We start from the raw sequence: 20,619 nt of genomic DNA on the forward strand, positions 1-20,619 counted from the left end.
ATTCGCTGGCTAGACAGGCCATCTGATCTCACTGACTCTTCAAGTTCACTCAGCTGCTCTGCACGTTCGAAAAAGTATTATTACTGCCACCAGTTATCTTTGAACAAAGATAAAACCTCCATTTTTGAAGCCAAAAATGTTTCTGCTAAACCTTTAGGGAGGCAGTTAAAGTTCTGGCCCTGCATCAAGGTATGGGAAGAATCCACTGCCCTCACAAAGCCCTTTATTTTCTGGGAATCATGATAGAACCAGGGTTTAGTTTTACCAGTGTTGTTATATTAAGACTTGAGGCAAAAAATTTAGAAGCCTCACAAAACCATGGTAACTTATTAATATTTGCTGATAAAATTATTTATTAGAAGCAGCTTGCATCATCAGTTCAGATAAAACATGGCACAAACTGAAGTCAGCTTTTAATCTTGCCCAATATATCAGAGCATCAGGATACAGTAGATTCTCAACAACAAATCCAGCATCATATACCTTCCCTCATTAATAAAGCCATATTTTAATAGCTATACAATAACTTTTCCTCCAAGGTCACTCAAGAAGTTTTCCATGAATATAATCCATAGAAACGATTTCCTCTGGTGACTTATTTGTGACTATGAGAGGTGCCCACTGTGCTAAAAAGCCTTCTCTCCGCATGGCCTGCACCTGAGCAGGTGATGGCATAACCATCAGAGCCACTTAGGAAGAAATGCCTTGCAGCACGGCTAGAAGAGGTATTCCTGAAATAGCCATTCATACTTCAGGTAGGTAAGCATATGCTATTAACAGCACCTGCAGGTTGTTGGGCTTTCTCATTTGCTCTTCATTTGCATCTATTCAAAGCACCTCTTCAGCTCCTTTGGCACGTTTATCTGCCAGGATCATCCTTCCAGGTCATGATAGCTATGTTCAACCTGTCTCTTTCTTACCTTTTTTTAAAGTGTCTTTAAGGCAACTCTTCAACACTCTACTTGCCTTTTTGCAACCAGAAGTTCTCCGGAACACAGGATCTTTTGACATACACTTTTCTAATTACAAATAATTAGGCCAAAGATTTATTGACTGCACTAGCAAGTCCTCTTCCCAGTTGTTGTTCAAAATGTTGCAAAGACAGCAAATGCATTTAAACTTCTTCCATAGGGATGCATGTTGCCCCAGGTTTTTATTATAGAGTGTGATCTATATGACCACCGAGGCAATTCACACTTTAAATTACAGTATCTGTCTATCATTTTCCTCAGATGTATCTAGTCAGCTGAGCAACCCTGGAAGCTGCATTTTTACTAAAAAAATTATCTCCATTATCCAGATTAATTATCCATGAAGGTGATCCCACCTAGAGAACTTGCTCAAAACTTCTAGTGTGGTAGCTCTGCTAACTTTTCTGAAGGAGTCAGCATACTTTTGTCACACTCAAACTCTTCCAAGTGCTTATTTTCATTCTGTGTCACCCACATCAAGAGACTCCCTCATCACAGGTTTGATTTAACTTTCACACGTGCAATCTTCAGATACTTCCTAGTCAGCTTTACAGGGCAATGTGCATCTTCAGAGGGAAATAAAGAAGCATGAGAAAGCAGCAAAGAAGAAAATATGCCAGAGAGTATTAGAGCTGAAAGACAATTGCCATCACCCTCAGTTTTAATTGTCAGGCCCCTATGGAAAAAAATCAGATGAACCAATGACTAGTAAAAGATAACCACTTCCTTCCAGTAATTAGAAAACGGACCCTTCTGATAGTCACGGCAGAAGTGTTGGTAATAACAATGAGAGATTTTATACAAAAGCTTTTTTTCCATTTTTCTCACAGTTGCTCAAAGCAAAGTACAGTGGGCATGCTATCTGTCCCTGCTTTCAAGGTACACCAAACTCCAGAACTATACACGCTCAGGAGATTCTGAAACGTGTCAAGAGTGATTTGTGCAAATGTTTTGCCAGCAACACTACCAGCTACATATGGATGCGTCAATTAAAAAACATATATAATTTCCCAATGCAACACATCTTGATGCTATTTCAGAATAAGTATTTGTATGGTGGATCCTCATAATCCCACAAAGCATTCTTCCTGTAGAATACCTAATTAGCAGACATAACCTTTTATTTTTGAAGTGAGATTTCTGTATTTCATGTTTGGACAAAAGTTTGAATTTATAACAAGCATTTTAATTATCCATTTAAAGAGTTCAGTAAAAGATGATCACAGAATGGTTGAGGTTGGAAGGGGACTTCTGGAGGTCATCTGGTCCAACACCCCTGCTCAAGCAGGGCCCCATCCAGACAGCTTCTGAATGTCTCCGAGGATGGAGACTCCACAACCTCCCTGGGCAAACTGTGCCAGTTTTTGAAAACCAGAAATTTCGCTTACTGTGAGAGCTATCAATTTGTGCCCATTACCTCTTGTCCCGTCACTACTGAGAAAAGCCTGGCTCCCCCTTCTTTACTTCCTCCCACCGGGTATGTATACACATGGATGAGATCCCCCGAGCCTTGTCTTCTCCTGACTGAACAACCCCAGCTCTCTCAGCCTCTCCTCGTATGAAAGATGCTCCAGTCCCATAATCATCTTTGTCTCCCTGCACTGGACTCGTTCCAGTATGTCCATGTCTTTCTCATACTGGGGAGCCCAGAACTGGACCCAGCACTCCAGGTATGGTCTCACCAGTGCTGAGAAGAGAAGGATCCCCTCCCTCAACCTGCTGGCAACACTCCTCCTTATGCAGCCCAGGAAGCTGTTGGCAAATTCTCCAAGATGACCTACAAAAACCTCCGTCTCCTTCAACTCCCATAAATCTGGGGCGGGGGGTGGGAGGGGAAGAGTCTAATGCATATTCAGAAGCCGTGGCAACTGGATTATAACCAAAAAGATATCTGCAGAGTAACTTTCTGACTGGCAGTACTTCTAAGATTAGCCTAGGTTATACAAACAATATCCTACAGTGAAGTATTGTCTGTGACACTGGGATACAAGATGTGAGGTTAATATTATACAAAAAATTCACACATATTTAAGACTTCCGTTAATGACAGTGATATGCCTCATCTTATATGTGGTAAACAGACAGCATTTACGTGTAAGGTAGGTGTCACCTGAGATTCAGAGCTCCAGGGAAGAACCAGTATCTTGTTAAAAAGGGTAAGAGTGTGCTACTCCCTAATGTGCAAGTTCTTTATATGTAGAAATTAACTTTTATTTACATTTAGATTTCACATAGGAACTGTGAGATATGGAGCAACTGCAGAGTCCAGCAAAAGGCCACTAAGATGATTTAAGGGACTGAGGTATCTCTCCTGTGAGAAAAGGCTGAGAGAGCTGGGGCTGGACCAAATGACCTCCAAAGGTCCCTTCCAGCCTCAACCATTCTGTGCTTCTGTGAAGTTGTCTGAGCTCATACTTTTTTAGTTGTGAGTGATTGAGAAAGGGACTTTGACGCATCATTCATAAAAATTAAGGATACACTATTTTTCCAGTGGAGCAGTGAGCAGAAGTTTAAATGATAAAGAAAAAACCCCATACTACCCCATAAGGTAGTCAACAGCCCAGAAGCTAAAACTAATCTCTCAACTGAAATGAATGCAAGTTCATCCCCTTTTGTAGTACAGATATGGTTTTTTTGAGTTCACTCCTCCTTTCCTTCCTCTGCCAAAAGTAACCTCACCTCAGTATGCTCAAAAGATAGCATCTTAAAGGCATTTTCCCCTCCTTATTACTGATAACGTAAGGACAAACAGCTTAAAAGTTGTACGGTTAACAGAAACTATAAGCACTTTATCTCAGGAAGCTTTTCTTAAAAAAATGCAGAAAGATCATTCACTGATAATCTAAACCAAACTTAGGGTTATACACACAGAGTATATGAGTGACTAAAAATTTCACCAACTGCCTTTGCCAGTTCTCTGCTTGTTGATAGAGTCAAGCTCCCCTGTAGCTACAGCATATAGCCTCCCGCCCTGCTGCACAGACACCTCTGCGATACCCACCTGAGCCAATACAAGTCATTAGGCAAAGCACTCTTAAAACAGCTTTCTGCTTTTGATTTCTGAACTAGATAGGATTCCCGAAGCAACACTTTACTGCACTGAAAACACATACCTTTGCCCCCTGTGCTCTTCATTTCTTCTTCCCAAACTCCCCAGCTGTACACCCAGTATACCTTGTTATGCCATTAGGCTCCCCTCTAGTAACCACAGACACCACCACCTGTGTGACAGAACAGCAGGTCTCTTGGAAAAAATAACGCTCCTAGGCAGATCTGGTATGTACATCTTGAGTACTGCCAGTGTGATTTTAATATTAAGACTTACTCTATTACACCAGAATAAGTTAAACAGATTGTATTTAAGGCAGCCCAGATGTGTTCATTACCGAAGAAAACTCATCTGTAAGGGGACACAGGAAAAAAAAAATGTATACATGAGAAAGGATCCTACTTGTTTTTCCAATGATAAAAAGCAACCATACGTACATGGGAAACTTCTTAGACTACACTTCCAAAGACACAGCAACAAAAGAGCAAACTACTTCTTGGGAAATGAGAGCATTGCAAAGTAGAAGTGCACTTTGCTCAGTGTTAAAATAAGAGTTAATGCTGTCCTGTCCTGAGCTGCGTAAGATCAGATATAACAAAGCAGTTTAAACCAAGAAGAAATCATGCACTGAAAAGGAAGGCCAAAATTGTAAGTCCTAGGATGACGAGTTGATTCACAGTTTACTCAAGTTAATGAAAAGACTCCAACTCCTGCAGATTTCAGCGGGTTATGAAACAGGTCCTGCAGAGGGAAATGTTCCAAGTCACAAACAGCAACGCCGTATTTTGATACCTAATTGCCACCACTGCCTATGAAGAAATCCCTGGTGTAAATAGAGAACAAATACAACAATCTCGCTTTCTCATTTTAAAAATGGCATGAAAGGAACAATAAAAGAAAGTTATTGAAGAGAACTAGATTGTTCCCAGCTGTTATCATAAAATACTACAGCTGTTCGTGTCATTGCAGCTAATGACCAGTTGCACTTTTTCAAAGATTGTAACACAGTATGACCATTGTAATCTACATCAAACCGAAACTTGGCAAGCGTCATGGAAAAGAGACTAAAAAATTATTTAAATTGTTTGATTTTTTTTTTTTTTTAATTTCTGTTCATGGGTTGGTTTTTGTGTTTGGGGGGATAGGAAGGGATTTTGTGTGAATGGTTCCACATTCAAATTGTCAATTATGTTAAACTGCTTAAAAAATTTATGGTAAATAAAGGTATTAAATTACTAAAAGTGTCTTTTCCAGTAATAAAAGCAGAATTCAGCCAAGAAATCATAAATTTGTTGTTGAAAAGGGGTGTGCTGAGTAAAACTATCTCAGGTCCAAAGTGGATGATGAAACATCTTTCCTCTGGAGCAAACAACAGGGTGGGCTTCCCCACCTAGAAGCTTTTAATTGTTTTGTTGACTGTACTATATATGAACTAAATCAGATTTTTCATAAGGATTCAAATACACAAATACAAAGAAAAGGTTAAAGTAGAAAAAACCCACATATATAGATGCAGAAAGAATTTCAGATACAACTCTCTTTAGTGGAGCATTACTCCTTGACAGATGGAGAAAAAGCTAGCATGTATTCCCACAGAAAATCTCCACAGAACCTGGAGCATACTACATCAAGTAATTTCATGTCATTTCTAGAGAAAATACAGGAATGTATGTTCCTCTCTAGCCATGTGCCTTCCCCCTCCAAACTCACCCATATAAAATTATAGACCAGAAAGAAGTCACAAGCTCCTGCGCGGCCTTTTTTTTTTTAATCTAGTAACCAAAGAAATCACTATTTTATTAAGAAATCTACCATTCAATTTACCAGTTTCTCCACTTCAGGACAGAAAAACACTTCCAGAGGAATTCCAAACACTTCAGAGAGACTACCACCTAATCACACACAGCATACACCCATCTTCATAAGAACCAGTCTGGGACTCAAGTAACAAATACAGCCACAGCAAAAGAACGATAAAAGTGAAGCATTCCTATTCAAAGAAAGAGAGAAATAATTGTTGAACATGTATTTATAACCAAACACAGCAATGGAAAACATGTTAGAAGCTGAGCCTCTTTTTCTCACTTTGGGCCTTCTATCTAGACTGCAAAGGATTTCTTTCCACATGATGGTTACTTCAAAACATGAACAACTCAGGAACTTTGCTTTATCCAGCCACACAATTACTGAGCTGTCACTATCAGCAAGTAAAAAAAATTAAAAACAAAAATCATACAACCCACCTTCAAAGACACTCACAAAAGCTTAAATTAAAAACTCAAATCTAATCACACACTGAATTAGGCCAAAAACCTGTAGTTTGGATTCTATTAATTAAGCCTATTGAACAATGCCCAGAGTGAGTGTTAAAGACTGTCTGCAGCATCACATCTGCGTAATCCATTATTAACACATGTTATTTCCACCATTCCAATCGTAAGTTCAAAGTGCATTTCCTTTCTTGTGGCAACACTGTGCAGGCTTGATATTTTCATATAATTAGCAAGTATCAGAGCCAACATTATAGCAGAATTTGCTCCATACCAGGTTAGTTATACTTTTTGCTCCACTCCCTCAGTTCTACATTGTGCAACAGTCAGGACGACTCAGGAAAAGTATTTTGGCCAACATGAATCTGATGCAATAAAATGCCTAAGCTGCACACGTCTCAAAGACAGAATGGGGAAAACGAATACGGTGTAGAATACTGGCATTGTTATACCAATACCTGTCTCCATCAGTACATGTTTAATCCCATTAGAGCACTTCTCAATTTTGAAAGCCCTGTAATGCATCAGACTTCAACTATTTTATTAAGCCAAATATGCCTATCCAAAAGATGGAAAAATATAGCTATTACTGTTGGAAGATTTAATGCAACCATATTTTAGCATAGTTTTACCTTTCTTTACCACAAAGATTTTGTACAATCTCTATGCAGACTAGGTTCTGTACTTTTCATGTTTGGAGTTTAAGGTGGGGGTTTTAAAGTTCACTCATCGGTGGTGAACTTCAAGTTTTTTTCAAGCGAGTATTACCAGCTTCACCAAATCTTCCCTTCCATTGCTAATTAACTTGTGTCTGATTGCAAAGACACCAAAGCATGACTGCTTATACCACCTCTCAAGTTAACCAAAAAAACACCACCATCTACACTAGCCCTCAGAGCTTTTTGCAGACTACACGAGTTAAAACTAACAGTCACGCTGTGAGTTTTCAACATTACTGCTAAGCAACCTGCAAGCAGCAGCTGAACTGCAAAATAGAGATATCCTTCTGTCGCAAGTGGGGTAGAGCTTGAGCAGCACACTGATAGTCAAGCTATTCACCGAAAAGAAAGCTACAGAGTCAGCAGTTGACTGCAGAATTACAACAGAAGTCCAAGGAAGGGGCAGAATATACTTCCTCTATTCTCACGTGCTTCCCCAGGCACCTACAGATGCACCAAAGGAAAGACACCATGTTCAGTGAACCTCTTGCATTAGGTACACGCACCCAAATCACAACTACCAGGCAGCACTTAGGCTGCTCGACGTACTTAGTTATGAGAGCAGTAAGGAGAGAAGTTTGCAGAAATGTAGGAAAGAAACAGACAGAAAAAGGGCATATTGAAACACAAGAGGGAGAAAGTATTAAAAAAATCAACTTGCCAAAAACAAAAGGAAGCTGCTACAGAAGTTCAGTACAGCACAGCTTTATTTCTAAGTAGAAAGAAGTTTGAGCGGTACACAATCCTCGAACTAAATGTTTTCAAAAACTTCATGGAGTATACCCTAAAAGGAAAGAATGCCTTCTACACCTTAAGCACATGCAGCACCCAGGAATTAACTTCTAACTAAAGACACCATTTTTGACCGCTGGTGCCTTTCCACTCCGGTCCTTGCCCTCTCCAGCTCCAAACATAAATGGTATTAGTTGGAAATTAGTTACAGATTGTGGTGGTATCATAACTCAATCTTAAATAAGACAGTCCTGTTCTCCTCATACATCAGTGTTGCCATATCAACGTTAACATGCCTAACCCTGCTTATAAATATAGATATCATAGTCAGTTTAAAATGCACGTAAATGACTGTCAAGGAGGTACTACTCTGGAGGTGTTATTTCAACAGTAGCGGCTTTCTGGTGGAGGAGTAAGTAGGGTAGGAATACGTAGTTCTTTCTTTAAAAGAAAAATTTACCATCACAGCACTTATTGTCTCCCTGTTTCTCCACATAGGATCTTCTGTCTCTTCCTTCATTCAATAATTAAAGGAAAACAACAAGAACATACCTGGGGTACAACCTCCAGCAATAATACTTCTGAATCTACAACCCGAGTGGCAGATAGCTCAATGATCGCGCACTTAAATGAACTAGGCTGCACATATGCTATAATATTTTTCAGAACTGGGATGATACTTTCCACCATTATTGATTGAGTAGCCATAAAGTGATCTTTTATGGGGGAAAGTCAAGGTAAATGACCGATTATCAGAACAGGAAATAATTTAAAGTGTTCAGCTGAAGAACCATTATGCAATTGTAACTTGCATTTGACTCGTGAAACCACATACAGAAGAATATAAGAAGGCACCTTTTCATGAAGATGATTTGAAGTGGCTTTTACTTCAGAAACTTGTGGCTTCTTTTATGGCACGCTTGAGAAAAGTGTTAAGCAGTATCTTTGTATCTTAAAATACTCTTAAGGAAGTACTTTTCTCCACAGGCTTTAAAGCTATAAAGAGGGAACTATCCCCCACAACATGCTGCTTCAACATTACTGGGAAGCCTTGAATGAATTAATATTCATGTTTAAATGGAGTACCAAATGTAAATTATAGTCCTGCTTTTGTACTTTAAGTAGGAGCTACTAGGCAAAAAAAAAAAAAAAAAAAAAAGGATTATGAGTTTGGAGAATCCAAGCTACAGGTACTTATTTATTGACATTACCCAAAATTACTTTTAACAGAAAATCCTTTAGAAATACCACACGGGAAGGTATGTGAGAGTTCTGGAAGTCAGACCTACAGAAAAATTATTTAAAATATCAACTTATGTAATCAAAGGTAAATATATTTTGCATTTGATCTTCCTGTCACGACCTGCACAGAAAAGCAAGCATAACCATGCAGCATCTATCATCTCTAGGTGGAATTCATGCAATGGAAGTAGATAGCATTCAGTCTGGGAATGGATAGCAGAGAGGAAACAACTGTTCTCTACAACATCCCCCTATGGAAAATGACCTCAACTGGCTCATATTTTCCAATTAAGTTAAATGCTGATAACATCCAGCATCAGCTCCTCTTTCAAGTTTCTCACCACCACCAATGGTATCAAAAGCACCAGCTTTTTTGCTAGGCTCAGCCCAAAAGAGCAAGTAAGAGAAGACAGCTTTAGCCAATGTGGAATTCAGAAGCACATAAAAGTTTTTTAACACACAAATAAGGCAATTTTGTCCCTCACCTTATATCAGTCCTGAGTCAGCAGGCTCAGCAAGACGCTCTCATAATACAGAGCATGAGAAAAGCCTCCCACCTATGCACTGCAGCAATAACTACATTAGAAAGGCGCCCTTCAGCATGAACACGATTTTTTCCCTATGCTTATGTAGCAAAAGACTTGTTTTGCTAAAGGCCTTATTTTCAAATTACCTTAATGACTAAGAGGCTCAGTGAGTTCACAAATCAAAATATATCACCAGCTTTATTACACAAGCATAACTGTCGAGCACTGTACTTAGGTTTTGTTTCAATTTCTCATTACTACATTCAAAATCCTTTACAAGTGTTATACACCCATCACACATATATACTGTTTATGCAGTGTAAAACACACAGACTGCAATATCCAAGCAGCATCCAGCTAACAGAATCCACTGGTCTTATAAGTACTCACTTAGTTTTGACCATGAGATAAGAACAAAGCGGTTACACATAAGAAAATAACAAGCCAGCCTCATTTTCTTTCTTAAGTAACCATAAAGCCTATGCAAGCATATTCAGCTGTTTTCTGCTCTCAGCTGCATCTCATATGGCTTGCTTCATGAAGGTACCAGGGGATCTGTGATTACAGAGTTACCAAAGCTGAGGTGGAAGAACACCCATCCCTTCCATGAAGGTAAAAGTGGATGGAGGAGAACAGATAATCCCCAGCTGTACCAGTGCCACCTTTTTGACATAGCTGAAGGTGGATTCTCTAGTTAATAACACTCCTTAAACCCAGATGCAGGCTTTCCCAGAGCAAGCAAGTACATTCCCAAGTACCACAAGGATAAGTTAATTAAAAGAAAAATAGAGTCAGCTTTCCTATGCCAATAGGAACAGCTACAAAGCAACTCCCTCCTTTCCTTCTAGAGGATCAGGCAGAGACGGAATCTTCAGCACCCTCAGAAGAGGGGCACGCAACCATTTAATCAACTGTCATTAGACAGCTATAACTATCCAAGTAACAATCCAAGGTCCTTGTCATGCATTTCCTAACACTCAAATTTACACCAAAATATATACCCAATTCACCAATGTCAGTACATTCAGGTCATTATACAATTACTCAAAAACCACAGAAGGGCAGCCCAGCACTTGCAGTATATCTCTATGCTGGAAAAATTGCATTTGATTCACAGAAAGACAGAGGCAGGCTTCTGCAATACACTGATGCTGGATTCCAGCCTGGAGCACAAGCCTTTGGCGAGTACACACAAGTCTCCCTGAACTAATGGAAACGCTAAACTTCATTGCTAATTCCTCTTATTGACAGCAATTTTACCTTTCATGAATCTGAAATTAACACTGATGGCTAACATATTGATTGTGAGCTGGCATTCATATTGTATTACCAACAACCGACAGCCTGGACATTAGAAGACCATTAACAATGACATGGTTTGAAATTCAGAGACAGCAGAGACCAGCGTCTAGGTTTTTTTGGGTGTTGTCAATTGTTGATATAACTATGTACACCTCTGCACGCAACACACAAAAGCAAAGGAGATTGCCAACACCAAGGTTCAGGAGCCATGACAGCAGCCTATCTAAACAGCTGAGATGGAAGAATTTCATTAAAACTCCACTTTCCTTCAAAGGAAAAAGATAAAAAAAAGCACAAACAAACCACTCAAAAGCACATAACCATCTGACCTGCCCAGAAAAATCAAAACGATCATTGTACCTAGCTAACAGCAAGATTTCCAAGAAATACTGCCTTTACTTCTTTGTATGACTACTCCAGTTCATTCTTGAAGTTTTTATTTAGGATTACTCTGCTTTAGAGCAGTATTTCTAGAAGGCAGTAATGCAACACTGAATATTTTGAGGCGGTCAAGTAACACGATACACAGCTTTTCCCTCCAGGTCAGTGGGGTTCAAATCTTGCTAATGTCAGTAGTGACCAAAAGCTGTTGACATCAGACAGCTGTTACATGACCCATGAGGAATGAGCTAGTATCCTCAGTCCAGTTTTTCCTGGACAGGTATTCCTACCTTCACAAGAACAACCAAGTCCACACTCTGGCTGGCAGGAGTTAAAAGCAGCGTGGGTAATGAGTGGCTTTCTCAGTCCTGAAGGAGAACAAGAACTTAGAGATAGTTCTGTCCAGCTGAAGGCTGCATCATACCTCTAACAAAAAAGCAGGGAATTTCAATGTGTAAATACATCAAGCCAGCATTTGCTGCAACAGTCTGTTGTCCTGAGCCTTGATCCTGCAAACCTCTGAATGCACAGGTTATCCTATTTGCAGTCAACAGACCATTCACAGCGTTGCTCCTCTACAGGATCACAAAATCCAGAGAGTAAAGGTGAATTGTCTAATTTGCATCATAACATACATACCATCATAAGGAGAGCACAAAAGTAAATCAAAAAAGTACTTCTCAAACTGTAACTGCATCCTCTGGATTCACATACAGGATCTTCTTTCCCTTTAACTCAACAGAACACAATTTTGTCAACTTTACTAAGAGTTAATTTGCTTCTGAAAACTTAACATTACACATAGACTTGAATTTCTTCTTTACATTGCTCATTGCATGACAGTGTCAGTTCCAAAAACTTCACTCCAACTGTCAAATGCAGTTGTGCACAGGCTGCATAACAGAGGTGGGAGAAGACCAGTACCTTATAAGCATTAGGGGCTCCTGAGCCTTTTTCCACTTCTCCCAAAACCATGTTTTATTTTTGATCCAAATCAGTTTAAGCACAGTTCAGACAATTAAATAAGCTAAGCAAAATGAGTGTAAGATGAAGCCCTCGCCTATGGAAATACCTCACTTCTCAGTATATTTGAGGATTTGAAGCACAAGAAGACAAAAAAAGCAGCCCACACCAATCCCCCGAAGAGGCAGCTCTCAGCCACAAGCAATCTGCATGAAGCTGCTGGAGCCCTAACCTCCCCAAACCCACTCCACTGTTATGTAACGGTGCCGAGCCAGGATTTTCACCGGCCAGCGCAGAATTCTTGTTAGAAGGAGACATCTCCTGTCATGCACCAGCAAATCGAAAGGGTTTAAAAAAAATCTGCCAACCCAACACAATAAAAACAAGCAAAAAAAACTCCACGCATGCAAACAGGAGAGAAAGTTTCATCCAGAGCCTACATCCATATGCTAAAAACATTTCCTTTCCAAGTAAGGTTTTATGTGATATTCTAACTTAAAAAAATAAGAAGTTGTTTTCACAGGTTATATCTCACCAACATCAGTATATCTGTTTTTCCTCTCTAAAATACCAAAGCTCTCCAACTACTTGCATAGATGCTTGCAAGGTGCCCTTTCAATTTTTTAATTATTCCCTATTCCTTTAGCATTGCAAGCCTATTTCAGCTGTTCATCTCAAGAAGGTACAAATCATGTCCTATAGGAAAGAAACAAAGTAATCTTTTCCTATCTCTATTATTATTATTACCACCAATTGTTTTCTTACTGGATTTCCTTACAGTCTGTATAAAGGCAGTGTGAAGTGCCTATGATACAGCAAAGAATAATCCTATTAAGAATCGGTTTACTGTGTACGACTCTCTTCAGATGCTATTTTAAAACCTTAAAATGATTTCAATGTTTAATACAGGACTGAACCAGTTAAACAAATCTTCATGTCTCCAGTGAAACACTGACATTATGAGACAACAGTTACCAGGTGAGATGGACACCTAAGCAGCATGTATGTTTTGTTCTTTTTGTTCGATACCTTAACTCAGTTTAACAAAGTTGATTTCTGTTTTAGTTGCATTCTAAAAATATCTAACTATACATACTGATAAGTTCTTTTTAGAAATGGTGCTCTCAGACGTTTGAGATGTTACACGTGTGAAAACCGCAAAGAGCAATTACTAACAAAACTCATGAAAATGCACTGAAACCATTGAGGCTTTTGTAAATAGAGACATAATTGCCATTCATGATGAACATCAACTAAAGCCAATGGAAGTTCTACCACAGCAAAGATCAGGACATTTGGTCATGATATAACAGACTGACTATTTAAACAAGCAGGAAATATTCCATATATTAGAAGGTAAAGGTGAATTCCCAAGTCATTTTTTAAGAATTCTTATCGTGCTTCTAATTACATCTTACAACATCTGAAGAACTACAGTTTCATTTGGAGGGAAAAAGAAGTTAAGAGGGGGAAAGGCATAAGGAGGTACGTGTAAATACAAAAATATAAACAATGTGCCGTTTGGAATAGCATTTACATTGAGTGTTTAGTTTTGGTGTACACTCATGTAAATACAAAAGTGTATATATTCCCAGGCCTTTTCAATTTCCAGCCTCCTGGATTCTGGAAGGATGCATACTGCATCTAGGGTTTGTGTTTTCCACCATAGCATTCTGTATTGGTATACGGGTTATATCCTAACTGGATGAAATACACTGTATCCGAGTGTATCCAGCTGTATGGCTGGTGTAAGGGGCGGGGGGGGGGGGTGTGGGTGGGAAACACCAACAAAAACCCAAACCACTAAACACACACGCACTTCATACGTACAGAGAAATACACATGTGCAATTTAAATCAGGCACTACCCCAGAAAATAAGACCTTGGTCTGTACTGCAGGGCGCAATGTGTTGTTAATCCAAACTCTAATTTGTTTATACGGCCGAGGCTCGCAGCACACGCATACCTTCGAAACGGAGCAAAAATCATGGAGCCGATACGTGTTTGTGCCGAGCACCCCCACGCACATCTGCACGCACACGCGGGTGCACGGCCACGGTACGCCTGCCGGATAACTTCACAGCCACGCAGGCCGGGCCGTCAGTACGAGACGGCAACGGAGAAGGAGGAGGAGGAAGCAGCAGCCTTCGCCGCCTCCCACAGCGCCCGCGGCCCGCCGCCCCCCCCTGCGCCCACGGCCACGTTCCCCCCCCCCGCCCCGGCATCCCCGCCGCGGGTGCCGCGGGGGCGGCCCTGCAGGGAGCGGGGCGGACGCGGGGGGGGGGGGGGGGGGAGCCGGGCAGCGCAGCCGGTCCCCCGGCGGGAGGGTTTGGTTTGGGGGGGAGCGGAGCCCCGGCTGTCAGCGCGGGGAGGTTTCCAGGCATCCTGCTGCATGCGGGGAGCTGAACGGCAGTGACAAGCGGCGGCGCAGCCTGCGGGGGAGGGGGGGCTCCGGGGGGCGCAGTCCGGAGGAGGAGGAAGGGGGGATGCCCGGAGGAGCAGGCGGGCTGGGGGAGGGAGCCGAGCCCTGCCCCCCTCTCCCCCAGGCGCTGGGGCGGGTGAGGAAGCTGGGGCTCCCCCTCTCTCTCACGCCAGCCCTGTGCAGCGCCTTCAAGGCGGAGAGGGGGAGGCGGCGGGGGGGAAGAAGGGGGGGAAATGCTGCAATGTAGCGCCGGGCGGGCAGGCGAGGGAAGCCGCAAACCCTCCACCGGGGCCCGGCGCAAGCCCCCGGGCCGAGCCCGCCGCTTCCAGCGGCCGCGCCGCCAGCAGCGCCGCGGTACCTGCCCGGGGCGGGGAAGGTGGGAGCGGACGCGACCCCAGCCGGGGGCACGGCGGGACGACCCGGCCGAAAGGGCGGCGGGGAGCAGGCGGCGGGGGCGCAGCACCCACCTTTCACCACCCTGTCCGTCGTCGATAACTTGGGATCAACGGCCTTATGCTCCGACATGTCCGGCGGCCGGGGAGGCGGCGGGGCTCTCCCCCCCTCGGGCAGGGCAGGCGCGGGCTGAGGCGGCGGCCGCCGCTGCGGTCAGGGCTCCGGCTCCTCCGCTGCGGCCGAAGTTGCCGCGTCCCGCCGCCGCTCGCTGGCTCGGCTGGGCTCTGCCGCGCGGTGCCTTCCTCCTTCGTCTTCCTCCACCCCCGTCCTCCTCCTCCTCCTCTTCCTTCTCCAGTTAATTATTGCTCGCTTTCAATCACGCCTCCGGGTTGTTTAGGACGGCTCGCTCTTCCCCCCCCCCGCCAAAGACCCCGGCGACAACACCCGCGGCGGGCGGCTGTCAGGCAGCGCCGGCAGGAAAAGCCGCGAGTGGACGCGGGCAGCAGGAACAGCCAGGTTGCACACGCAGCGGACAGCCCTGCGCTTCCTTCCTCCGCGGCGTGCCGCCGGCTGCTCCGGCTCCTCCTGCCGCCGGCCGCCGCACTGGACCGGGATCCGGATCCGTCTCTCCCCCCTCCCCGTCCCCCGCAGGGTCTCTCCCCTCACTCGCACCGACACCGGCCGCGGCCCCGCGGCGCTGCACACGCTCCGCGGCGCAGCCCCCCGGCCCCGCCCTCCTCGCTCGCCCTCCCTGCTCCCGCTCCGCCGCGCCGCCATTGGCTGCCGCCGAGCTGCCAATCACTGTCAGGTAGCCCCGCCCCGCCGGCTCCGCGCCGCCGCACCGCCCAGGTGCACCGCCTGCGCCCACCCGCGCCGTGGGGACCGGCGGGGCCGCACCGCGCAGCGCCCCGCCGCGGTTGCCCGCGGGGCCGCGGCTCGGCAGCCGCGGAGGTACCGCGGGGCCGTGGGCGGAGCGGGGGAGCCCGTGTGTGGCCGCGGGGGCGGCCGCCACTTGTCACTCACGGTAGCTGCGGTGGCCGCACGCCGGGGAACGGCGCCCGGTGGCCGCGCCTGCGTGCCGGGCCGCGCCCGCGCTGGTGCGGGGGGCGCGGGCAGCCGCCGAGCCCCGGCGGCTCCAGCCGTCTGCCCCGCGGCGGGGCCTGACCCGAGGGGGGGCGTCCCCGGCTCGGCCACACGCAGGCACAGGCACGCACACAGCGCAGCTGGGGCTGGCCTGCACGAAGGGGAAACCGCTTCAATAGCATCCTTCAGGCTGGGGGCTTGCTAATATACCCGCCGGGTAAGAGCCTCTCCATTACAGCTGAACGAAGAAAAATACCCGTCTCCCCTAACTGTGTCTCTTGCCCGGCACAGGTCAGCTTGCCAAAAGGGCTGGCACATGTTGCAGCGTTCGGCCTTGCTGCTGGGGCCCGTCCGGCCCCACCGTCTCTTCAAGCTGTCCAGCAAGGACAAACGCAATGGTCAAATGTGGGGTGTGAAGTGTTCGTCGTCCCCCGTTGGAAGATGACAACTCTTACTTCATGTTTCTTTGGGGATCAGAAAGTAATTTACATCTGTGATGGTGTCCCTTGTAGTTCCAGACAGCATAAATATTGTTTAGGGCTTGTTTATACATGTAGTCGTTCAGGAGGAGCTATTCCTGACTAATTTCGTGACTAATTTCCAGAATAAGGCTCAGCTGTTCCGGTTTAGTTTAACACCCTGAGTTTTAATTAAAGAGAAAACAGGGCACACCTATTCTGGAAAAGGGATGTTTACAGAGTTGTTGTTGAATAAGTTCTGTGTAGATGAGCCAAGAATTAACAGACACCTAACCCGGCTTCCCATTTCCCCCCAGGGTGATGTACAAGTTGCTCGCTTAGCAGATACTATTGCTTTAGAAAGCCACAAAGAAAATAAGATGGCAGTTATGACACATACTCTCTGCTTTGATTTGCCTGACATTTTTAGGGGACATTTTGTTGGCTGTCCTTGCGGTATTTTCACTGAACAGGGGAAGACATTGTATGCGACTGACATTCAGTACAACAGCATGAGTTCTCAGCTTGTTCCGACAACCGTGGTGCGCTCCATGTGGTGTGACCATCCTTTTGTCCCATGAGCACAAACTAGCTGGGTAATAAAGTTCCCATCTGAGATTCCTATCACGATGGTAACACAAGAATATGAAACAGAGCTAGTGCTCAAGCAAGGGCATTTTATACATGCCCGAAGAAATCCTGAAGCCCATGACAAGTATGCAGAAGGCTCCCCATATGTTAGGCATACTTCAAGAAGCATCAAGTGCACACAAGAATTTGGACAGAGAAAACCCTACATCTTCATCCCCACTGCCGGGAAGCGCTGCTTAGCGGCACTCGGTGCTTGGAGATGGAAGGAGAAGCAGCATGTTAGGAATGCAGTATGGCCAGTAAATTCAGGTATTGCCCACACCTTGTGGGCTGCAACTTCGTGAGACGTGGAGGACCAGTTTGGATCCGTTCTTCTGTGACTGCAGGCTGTTTGCATGAGTCATCTGGATTCTTCTTGATAGGCTGCAATAACAGAGGCTCTGGGTCCCTCCAGCTTACACTTACTCCCCCGTTAGTCACAGGACAAGACTTCAGCTCTGATTTTTTAACAGGAAAGTATGATTATTCTTGCTGCTGTATAAGGACATTCAGTGTTACAACTCCAGGATGTTTGTATTAATTCTGAAAGCAATCTAGGACTTTTTTTTAACAGTTTTTCTTTGCTTCTAAGTTTTTGATTATTGTATGCCATCCAGGCTAGGTAAAGTTCTTTCATTTTATCTTGTGGAGGGTCTTGATTATGCATCTTTTGAATGCATTTAGTCTTCCCTTCCAAGGTAGAATCCCCATTTCAGGTAATTTCTTCTTCAGGAGTTTTCAGATAAGCTTTCGTAAGACAAAGGTGAGTACCACTGCCAAATACCATGTATCATTGCCGCTTCTACAAGGCGTGCTACAGCCAAGATTTATATCGCAGGTGTAAGACCTCATGACTACTGTGTCGTGGTGTGGTGCAATCTTAGCCCCATGACTTGTTTCAGGAGCGTTTGCAAAACCCTTATCCTTGCTACAAGGGAGGGAAAGGAAAAGAGAGAAATCACCGAACACCTTCTTTGTTCTCTCGTAGTGGTAACAGACTAGAAAAATTCTGTATTTCAGATCTATGTTAATAGTAAAGGTTGTAAAACCATTCCTTATTACTTAAATCTGTCCTTTTCCCCCATCTACACAGGTGGTTCTTCAGCTTTTTCTCACAAAGACTTCCTTTACCATAGAGGGATTTCTTTTTCATAGGCTCTGAATCCTATTAGATTCCTTTTTCTCATTTAACAGTAGGAGGAGAACATGAAGATCCCATCTTTGAATGGAAAGAACACAGTCCATGGATTCTCGGAAAATTCTAACACACTTGACCTCTTGCATCACCAATCCCTAGTAGCGTCGTTAGACATTTCATCCCCTAGTAGAATAGAATCCCAGCATGACACATTGGAAGCTCTGATCTTCTGAAGAGCAGTCACTTCTGATCACAGATTTTGGAGACAAGGTCTGCGAGAGCTGGGGGAGAGAGAATTTTTTCAAGTCTGAAATAAGTCAGTCCCCACCTCTTTGCCTCAGATGAGCAATTCTTTTCCATTTTAGCTGAGACATGACAATTCTTTTAAGCACACAGCAGCTCCAGAAAGCAGCAGCATCCAGCTGAAGTGGAAGAAAGAATAAATGCCCATACAATAAGGCCGTAATTTTAAGCCAGAGTTTCATAAAGACATACAGACTAATGGATTCCAAACTTTGTTGCAGGTCCCATGAAAAATTAGCTATTAAGTTGCCTGGACTGTATTTCAGCAACAAGATGAAGATTATCTTCTAGAAAAGTAACCATATGTTTGCACACTGACTCAACCAATTAAGATACTGTTTTAAAGTATTGATTTTAAGAGATAGCATTTAAAATTTTTATCATTATTATTAGAGAAAAACAGTTTTAACTACAGGGAGTCTGTCCTTCACGCATTAGCTTTCAGCCCCTGGAATTTCTGGCTTCACATGTAATAAATGTAAGTTTGACAGTATCTTGGAAGTAAAGGGGAGTTAGAGAATGCTCTTGAGCATTTTGATGGCTGCATGGAAAATATGTGCAACGAGGTTAGTCTGGATCTAGGTGCTGCCTTAACTGATTCTTTTCCTGATTTTTCTTTTAAGACAGATTTGTAATTGTTTCAGTTTACTTCCCTTCAATATAAAAAATAATGGGGATTCTACACATCTCTGTATCCAAGCCCATTGCCTAGGCCATAATCTCTGTAACGTAGTTGTCTACAAGATTAAAACCACTACGTACAAGTCTATGTTGTCAGTGCATCTTCAGGAGATGCTCATAGTGGAATCAATGTTCTGTTACAGCCCACACTCACAGTGCTGACTACAAGCACCTAAAACTTCCAGAAGAACTGCATTCATCTACATCTGACCAAAATAAATTTGATAGCAAGTTGCTGTATACTAGCCTTGGAAAGCCAATATAGTTTATCAGTACTCCACATGCCATTTGGTTCCATCATACCCAAGAGAGGAAATTCACCCCAGCGTAGAGAGCCTATACAAAGGACCATGTACCAATTTAAATCACCATTAAAGGGCACTGTCTGAGGATTTTCTTGACAAATGGTTTCCCACACTTATTCTACCTCAGTACACAAGAGGGAGCTAGATAAAGGGCCTGTAGTAGGTAACAATTCTTTGTATCATCCAAATGCTTTCTGGCTATGCTTGCAAAGGGATGGAAAGTTCAGATGGCAAAACATAGCTACATAATCCATAACCAAATGTATACTCTCCTTTCCCCACGTGTGATCCTCATGCATCCACGGTGGGCACTTAACCTGTTGCATCGTCAGCCTCTCTGGAGCTTTGCATGTTTTCCCCCTGCATACATCTGTTAGGCTTTTGGCTCAGCTATTTATACAGGTTCTGGATTTGGTCCTGAAGCTTTTAGCAGAATTTATACATACTGTTAATGACACTGTGCCTGGTTTAGAAAGCAAAGCAAAATAGATAATTCTACAGAGAGTAATGGATGATACCAAAATGAATTGCGTTGGAATAAAATGCAAGCAATGGCATCAGGAATACTGGAGAGGAAAAGCAGGTTAGCTCCAAATTCCAAGGTGCTGAATCAACATGGAAAACAGTAACAAATGGTGCCATTATACAGAGCTTGACTGACATTTGAAAAGTTAACAGATAGTAGAAGAAAAGAACAAGGTGAAAGAAAATAACCTTGAACCCTGGAAATAGCTATACCCTCTGCCAAAACTGGCCTGCTTACAACAGGTTTCAATATAAAAGAAGCATAACTATGGTCATCTAAGGCTGTGAATGAATGTTTGCATTCAGATTAAGCCTCTGGTGGAAAACTGATCCACAAGTCATGCCTGTAATCCCTAGCACCATGCAGACTCAAAAGTAATCATGCCAGGGATTTCCACATCTGCCCCCTTTCCAATACTGCCGAGAAGCCAGGTAATGCAAGTTTCCTACACGGCAGTTTCAGATCTCTTAAGAGGCGCGTGCTTTCACCGGACTACCCTAGTAAGCCCAAAGGTGAAGACCAGG

General features: G+C 43.7%; 1 protein-coding gene across 1 annotated transcript in view; it reads right to left on the bottom strand.

The window, feature by feature from the left end:
* The window catches only part of PPP3CA (protein phosphatase 3 catalytic subunit alpha), a 192,022-nt gene extending 176,874 nt beyond the window's left edge, over positions 1-15,148 (bottom strand). Inside the window, exon 1 of the mRNA XM_059817411.1 lies at positions 15,046-15,148. Within this exon, the coding sequence (XP_059673394.1) occupies positions 15,046-15,103 (58 nt within the window). The 5' untranslated portion in view covers positions 15,104-15,148. The remainder of the gene's footprint in view (positions 1-15,045) is intronic.
* Between the last annotated feature and the right edge of the window lie 5,471 nt (positions 15,149-20,619).

The sequence above is a fragment of the Gavia stellata genome, chromosome 5 (genome assembly GCF_030936135.1).
Source record: "Gavia stellata isolate bGavSte3 chromosome 5, bGavSte3.hap2, whole genome shotgun sequence".
Classification (NCBI taxonomy): domain Eukaryota; kingdom Metazoa; phylum Chordata; class Aves; order Gaviiformes; family Gaviidae; genus Gavia; species Gavia stellata.